Source organism: Mandrillus leucophaeus, unplaced genomic scaffold (assembly GCF_000951045.1).
Source record: "Mandrillus leucophaeus isolate KB7577 unplaced genomic scaffold, Mleu.le_1.0 Scaffold3, whole genome shotgun sequence".
NCBI lineage: Eukaryota > Metazoa > Chordata > Mammalia > Primates > Cercopithecidae > Mandrillus > Mandrillus leucophaeus.
In genome coordinates this window covers 248,466-255,789 of record NW_012103142.1, presented here as the reverse complement: position 1 = coordinate 255,789, position 7,324 = coordinate 248,466, and the positions used below count along the sequence as shown (strand labels likewise).

The following is a 7,324-nucleotide window of genomic DNA, read 5'->3' as shown; positions in this document are numbered from 1 at the left end:
AAAAAAAAAAAAAAAGGCAGGCAACCTACTCAAGGTTATCAGGTAACAGGTTAGGGCCTAAGTCCAGAAGAGTGTTCTTGGCACCAGTGTGAAACCATCCCATTCCTTCCCCATCAACATAACCTAGCCACCTAAGGAATACATCCAAGGCTCTGCAGCTCCGTTCTCACTCTCTCCCCCACAAAAATTACTCAATCCAGTCCACTATCAGTTTAGGTTTCAGGGCACAGTTTATTCAAAAATTTTAAGTAACTGCAAGTCCCACACCCAATTCCAATATCTATCCCCTCCGTATCTCCACAGAGGGGCTGTCTATCATATGTGGCTGGGATGGGAAAGGAAGAGGTATGGTCCTATTATGCAAGTTACTCGCCAGCCTTCAGCTTGTGCTGTCCCAAACCTGAGTCCCTCTGACCAAGGCAACTTGTTCAGAGAGCAGTGGTGCCACCCTGAGAGCACTTTAGGACAGTGCCATCTCCTGAGATCACTAGTCACATTCTAGTCATTGTGACCAATATATGAGTTACCAGTGGTGGTCAAAGGTAGACCAGAGGCACAGGCTGTTGAGGGAATACCCTCTATTAAAGAAGGTTCTAAGAATGAAACATGGAATGCTCAACTTGTTAAAGTGCTCAACTACAACATTAAAAAAGTGTTGGAAAGGTGTCTACTGGTGAGAAAGCAAGGTACAATCTGAGGGGCTCCTGGAAAGATACAATTTTAAAAGTATACAAAAGGAATTCTGCTTAAATCATTCCAGCAATGAGAGAGAAAAAAGTTTAGAGCTTAGCCTCTGAATTACTCAAGCTCTAAATCAAATGTATCTGTAGGTGGAGACCAACTCCTTTAATTCCTCATGGAGACGGAATAAAACATTTACCACTGTCTTTTGCTCTAATTCTTCTCTCACTAAATAATTGAAAATCTGGTTTCCTTAATGGACATCACCACTACAAAAATGTCCACCATGGGCAAGTGATCAACTTAAGTATGAATGGCCTATAAACCGCTTTCCTGCAGGGTTGGCTAGCCAAAACCTGGAGTGGGATGAGAAATTTGAGTTTCCACATCTGCCAGGCTGAGAGGCCCATATCTAAGAACAAGAGGTCCATAATGTATCAATGTATCTATTCTCTTGGCATGATTACAAGATCCACGACTGGTGTGCCATGGTAGTGAGGGAAAAGTACCCATCAGCAGCAGTGGTTATTTCATTCTAGAAGCTAGTATATAGCCTCAGCAGTCACTTGTAAGTCCAGTGGGCAGTGGCCCAGCCCTGGCCCTTGCACAGGTCCCGGTGGCGGAGAAAACAGGCATGGACTCGGAAACGACGGCCACAGTGGGGACAGGCATGCAGGGCTCCAGCATGGGTCTTCATGTGCTCTGTCAGATGGTGCTTCAGCTTGAAGCGCTTGTTGCAGATGCCACAGCCAAAAGGCCGAAGGCTGAAGGTCAGCATGATGTGCCGGTCACGCTTTGGCTTCACTGCAAACCGCTTCCCACACAGGCAACCAAAGCGTTTTCCATCTGCAGGGGGTGTCCCCCCTAGCTTCACAGGCCCATGCACAGCCTGGCCTGCTCCCCCAGGTCCTCCTCCCCCTGACAGGATTTCATTCCCATGAAGATCCACTGGTTTCCAGGATGGACCCCCTCCCCCAGATGTTGGCCCTGCCCCTGAAGGCAACAAGAACCCTAGCTCCCCATTCCCTTCAGTGTCCCCTCCAGAAAACACTTTGGTTTCCTCCTTTGCTCCTCCAGGCTGAGTTCCACTTCCTGATATCTCCTCCTTAGGCTCGAAGGGTTCCTGCTTAATGTAGAAGATTTTAGGGGGCAGTGCAGTAGGAGGGGCAGGAAGCTCAACTGGTGCACTCTCACCCTCTGGAAGCTTTCGGGGAGTAGCAGTCACGGGCAGTGGGTGGGGTCCATGAGGACGGGGAAAAACCCCTGATACTCTCTGGGGCTGAGGAGTCTGAGAGAGTGTGGCTGACCCCTGGTCCTCATCATCATCTTCTTCCTCCTCCTCCTCTTCTTCTTCTACCTGAATTTGCAGCACTTCTCCCAGTTCACTTCCCTCCCCTCCCACAGGGCTCTCAGTGGAAGCAGGGCTTTCAGTGGAAGCAGAGGACTGTACTGGGGTCTGGAAAGGCGAAGAGCGAATGCACCAGCCTCCTGTAGAGGATGTAGTGGAAAGAAGGGCATGGTAGGAGTTTGCTCCACGGGCTGAAATTCCACCACCTGAAGTTTCTAATTCTCTAAGAATCTCTGAGCACTGATCTACTACTTGCCACATTTGAAGGCCACTGGCCACAAGGAGATGAGCAGGAAGAGCATCCAGTGGTAGGCGGAGACGCCCTGAATAAATAAGCTGGAGCAGCCCTTCGAAGGCATCGGCTTCAATGACACTCGGCAGAGTGAGACGAGGTGCATCCCCCAGAAGCAGCTTGTCATGGAAGTAAGGAGAGGCAGCAGCCAATACTGCTTTATGAGCCCTAAGTTCCCGGCCCTGCACCAGGAGGGACACATCACAGAACTTTCCCTCTAGCCTGTGGCGGTTCAGAGATTCCAGTAGCGATGAGCTATGCTGCGGGAACTCGATCTGTATTGTCCGTGGGGCTGGGTTGCAGGTCGGGGAGGCGGGTACGGGCGGCAAAGGCGTTGGGGTTTCCATGGCCTCCTCGAAGGTGAGAAGAATTGGGAAGAGGAGAGGGGCCTGGGGGTAGACTCCACGCGGGATGAAGGCTGCAGAGGAAAAAGATGGAGGTCACAGAAGCCCTGGATAAAGGGAGCCACATCTTTTCAAATAACCCCCTCCCCCCACGAGCAATAACTGGAAACTTTTAAGTCAGTGGCGGTTTCTGCAAATCAGTCCAGCACACCAAGAAAGCAAAAACAAACAAACCACCACCACCACCAAACACCAACCGGGGTTGTAACTTCCAGCCCCTGTGGAAGATGCGAAGGAGGTCCTTCAGCCACGAGCCTGTCTTCACCTGCCCAGAACAGCTCCTGCCCCGCCGCTCCGTTCCGTCTCACAGTGCCCACAGAGGCCTGCTCCCGGGAAACCGCGGTCACCCGGACACCGGGAGTCCCGGCCCGGCTGTCCTTCCCGCCGACACGCCCCCGCCGTTACACACGCGGCGCTGCCCTCGCAGCTACAGTGCAGCTACAGCTCCGTCCCAGGCCGGAAGCCGCCGCCTCCCCGCCGGACGCCGTCGCAAAGTGCGGCGGGCGGAGCTAGAGGCGTAGCCAATCGAGGAAGGGCAGCCTACAAGCCTCGTGTTGACTGGCTACCGCAGACGAGGAGGGCGGTGCTAGTAGGAGGGCGCTGGCCCAGGGTGCCAGCGTATCGGGCGTCCGGGGTAGCTGCCGAAGTCCTCGCCGCTACAGAGGACCGAGAGCCAGGTCCCAGGAGAGAACAGCCCGGTCGGAGGGGGCGGGCCGTCAGCCGCCCCGGAAAGCTGCGTTTCCCGGTGATTAAGTGTAGCACCCGCCCCCGGTAGGTCCTGAGAGGGGCAAGATTAGTTGGGCACTTACCGTGTGGGCCTGGCACTTGCCCACATCACCTTGTGTCCTCCCACCGGCCCTGCGAGGATGGGGGTTGCCGTCCTCAGTTTCCAGGCGGGGGAAACGGGCTGGAAGCGTCACTCAGTTAATAGTAGTAGACCTGGGACTGGAACTCAGATTTGCTAAGGAACTAGGCAGGTTCTTTCCTCTATTCTGCATAGGAGCATTTTAACCAGCAATTAAAGAAACCTTACTTCTAGGTGATTTTTAAAAGAGATAAATGTGGATATATACATGAATTCTTTTATCAGATAACGCCGCTGTTCCTGGCCTCAGACTAAGTGACACAGTGGTGAGGGGAGGGAGAGACTGGAGAAGTTTGGCCAGTGCAAAACTCCTGCTCTAAAATATAAAAACTCTCATTGGGAGGGGAGAGTGACATTTTATGAGGAGAGTGTGGCATCAGGTGGGGATGTACGGTTTTCGTCTCAGGCTGTCAGCTTCCTTTCAGAAAGCAGATCTTACCACCGTACAGGTCTGTCTGGAGAGCCCTGCCTAAGAAAGTCGGCACAGCGATAAAAGAACAATCTCCGTTTATTAAACATGTTTTTTTCTGTTTCACCACACACTCCAGAAAAAAAGGAAATGGGGCTGGGAGTGGAGAAAAGGGGACAGCGAGGAGGGGATAGATAAGGCTGGGAGTGGGGTGGGGAGGGAGAACGAGAAAACAAAATAAAACAGGTAGGAAGAGCATCTCCCTACCCTTAAGGTAGTGGGTGGGGAGGGAAGCAGAGGGGCGGGGGGGGAGGGGGCCAGGAAGCTCTGTACAGAAGGGTTGCCCCCAGCCCACACACACACACCCCGGATATGTACAGTACAAACCCCAGATAATTACAACAGCCAAAGAAGAGAGAAGGAAGGTTGGGGAGGGTCCAGGGCTAGGGCCTGAGGTGGGGAAAGGGCACAGGGATAAAATTTCACATATTTACAACTTTTATATAAGTATAAATTTGGCCCCGGCTGGGTGTATGTGTAGGGGGATAGGACTGAAGGGTAACTGTCCATACAAAAGAAAGAGTAGAGTCTAGGAGAGTCTCAATACCAAACGCAAAAGGATGAAGGGGGCAAGGCTGGGTAGGGGACAGCAGTCAGGGAAGAGGGGGTGCCAAGGAGGGGCTTCTCCCCTCCCATGGCCTACCCACCCCAAACCCCATCCATCCTACCTCCCCTATCCCGCCAGAGAACTATGTACAGAGAAACACCGAAAAATTGTGGAGCTGGCGGGAGGGAGGGAGGTGGAAGGAGATTGGGAGGGGGAGGATGAGAGGGAAGCCCAGCCCCGTCCTACCTCCCCCAGGGGACAGAGTCATGGAAGGGGGCCCCCCAACACCCCTCCTCCAACACAGGTCCCCCCACCCCGGGGGAGAGAGACATGGCTTTTCCTAGAGTAAGTTCCCCCCTCCCCCTGGGAGTAGAGACCAAGAAGAGAGAAGGGAGCGGCACGGGGGGCTGTGTGTCAGAGTAGGACAGATCAACTAGCCTGTCCTCCCAACATACACACCCTCCTAAACCCTGACCCCTCACCCTAACCTCAATTCCACCCCACCCAACACACTGGGGGAGGGGGGGGCATAAGCCCCCTCACCCCGCTCTGGGACCAGCCGAGAGCAGATCAGGTGTGGGGAGAAGGGGAGACAACTCCCATTCCCCCCTTGCCGCCCCCTCCCTGCCCCGGTGGCCCCCTCCACCCCATCTGGGTTCTGGGTGGGGAGGGAGTAAATTTAAGAGGGGTAGGAGGAGGAGTTTGTGCGTGCTGAGCCCCCCCAGACGCTCCTGAGAAATCAAGGGGTAATAGGGCCCCCTCACCTGGGGTCCCCTCCCCATAACAAGGGGGGCAGGGGAGGCCAAAATGGGGCGGTGGAGGGGAGTTAGATTGTCAGCTCTGGTTACTGCTAAAAAAATCACCCTGAAGTTGAAAGTTTGGAGGTGCCACACCCCCAGGGTGGGGGTGAGGGTCTGTCCCCCAGTGCTCAGGGGAACGATGAGGCAGAGGATGGGGATAGCACCCCGGAGTGAAGGGGTCTGTGTGGGGTAGGCGGTGTCCTGGGGCAAGGGTCCCTGGGGGTCAAAGAGAGGGCAGCACCCCAATGGGAAGGAAAAGGGGGCGGCTGAGGGTCCCCGCTCTCCCTCCTGGAAATGGTGCAGTGGGGTGGGGGGGGTGGGCAATCAGTGTGCCTCCCAGGGAGGCATTCGGGGAGGCAATCCCGCTGTTCCTCGGTGATGTCCAGTCCTGGTGGTTGGTGCTGTTACAGGGTGGGGTGCACAGGAAAGGAAGAGAAGGTCTGTGATGCTGGGTGGGCTAGTGGTCTGCGGTGTTTCGGAACTCGCCGTTCTCCGTAATCTGCAGCCGGGGTGGGGGTGGTGGGGCTGGGGGGGCCAGGCCGTTCCACGGTGGGGCCAGCGTCACACGCGGGTTTGTTGGACCCAAGGGGGGAAGCTGCCTCTCCTGCAAGACACCAAAAAGGAGAGCGCGGACTTATTGAGACGCTTCAAGGGGGCCTGGATGCCAGTCCCCTAGCAGTGGCCTCCCCTATAGCCAGCCCACACCACAAGCCATGGACCACCTCCTCCTCCCAGGACAGTCCCCACCATCCTATTTTGTTTCTCACCTGCAGTAGAAGTTAACGTCCTCTGGGATCAGAGAGAAGAGAATCTCACCCCTAGACTCCTAACAGGGGCCTTCAAGCCTTTAACCCAGAGTGTCACACCAGGAAACCAGATCAAAGCAGGAAGTTCCCACCGCACCCCCAACCTAACCCTTCTCTGGCTTCACCTATGTATATTCCTGCCCATTCCACCCTCCTCCTCTTGAAACCCCCTCCCACCCATCCCCAATCCTAGGTGGGGAACTTCATGTTGAGGAATAAGGGGAGGCAGTACAGAAAAACCTCATTAATCCAAACCCCTGTGGATTTGGAATTTCTTCGTAATTTGAACAAAAACTGAGCTTGAGTTTTCCTTTATCTGTGAAGAAAAGGTGTACTAAGCAAATTAGTGGTGGAAATATGTCTGTAGGAGGGGATATTTAACCCATACCAGAAAACAGACTTTTGAATCATATCTATTCATTAATGCATGCTCCCTGAGGAGTGGAAAAAGCCTTGTTCATCAAGTTCTACTTACTGTATATATTTTGAAGACATGCATTTCATTAAATAGACACTGTCATTCAGTTTTGTCACTTATTCACAGTGGCCATCTTCTCAAATATAACATTCCAAATTAGAGAGAGGTTTTACTGTACTGGGGGGAGAGGAAGGGGATTCAGGGAAGTGATACGGGAAGGGAAAAATCTTATGGGAGGGCTGCCCCTCTCTCTCACAATTATGGCAGAAATGACTAGGAGCTTCTGCAGACACAGCATGCCCCAATCTCTGCATCCCTGGGAAGCAGAAGCCGGCTTTATTCTTTTCCACCCCCATCTTCTTTTCAGTCCTTCTCCCTGGGCTCCCAATTAGAGGGTGAGGGGTACCAGACCCAACTCCTACCCCTGGTCCTACTCTCATCACCTCCTATAGCTGCTGGACCAACTCCTGGTTCCTGCCCTTAGTTCTGTTCCTCTGCTGGGAGAAAAGAAAGCCATCTGAATTTCCCTACACTTCTGGTTGGGAAATTCACTTCCTTCTCTCTTCTTTGGCTGTTGTAATTATCTGGGGTTTGTACTGTACATATCCGGGTGTGTGTTGGGGGGGCGCTGGGGGCAACACTTGGCTTTTTAAAATTCAGGCTCAGAACTAATTTTTAATTAATGGCTGAGTTG

The 7,324-nt window shown here is 53.4% G+C and overlaps 2 protein-coding genes across 5 annotated transcripts in view; both read right to left on the bottom strand.

Moving 5' to 3' along the window:
- Positions 1-211: 211 nt before the first annotated feature.
- On the bottom strand, positions 212-5,852 carry ZBTB9 (zinc finger and BTB domain containing 9). 4 transcript variants are annotated; one of them, XM_011986477.1, is made up of 2 exons: positions 3,535-5,852; positions 212-2,739 (listed from the first exon to the last, which is right to left on the bottom strand). In XM_011986477.1, exon 2 carries the CDS (start codon positions 2,666-2,668, stop codon positions 1,244-1,246), a length of 1,425 nt encoding a protein of 474 aa, XP_011841867.1. In that variant the 5' UTR covers positions 2,669-2,739; positions 3,535-5,852; the 3' UTR covers positions 212-1,243. The 4 variants fall into 4 exon arrangements, with proteins under 4 accessions (XP_011841867.1, XP_011841866.1, XP_011841869.1 ...); XM_011986476.1 differs by lacking the exon at positions 3,535-5,852 and adding an exon at positions 2,991-3,222; XM_011986479.1 differs by lacking the exon at positions 3,535-5,852 and adding an exon at positions 3,135-3,216.
- Positions 5,853-5,863: 11 nt separating this feature from the next.
- SYNGAP1 (synaptic Ras GTPase activating protein 1) overlaps positions 5,864-7,324 on the bottom strand; it is a 28,452-nt gene continuing 26,991 nt past the window's right edge. The window contains exon 18 of the mRNA XM_011986475.1: positions 5,864-6,010. Coding sequence (XP_011841865.1) covers positions 5,864-6,010 — 147 coding nt within the window. The remainder of the gene's footprint in view (positions 6,011-7,324) is intronic.

Coding starts and splice junctions, on each gene's coding strand:
- ZBTB9 (XM_011986477.1), bottom strand. CDS start 2,668: ATGGAAACCCCAACGCCTTTGCCGCCCGTACCCGCCTCCCCGACCTGC.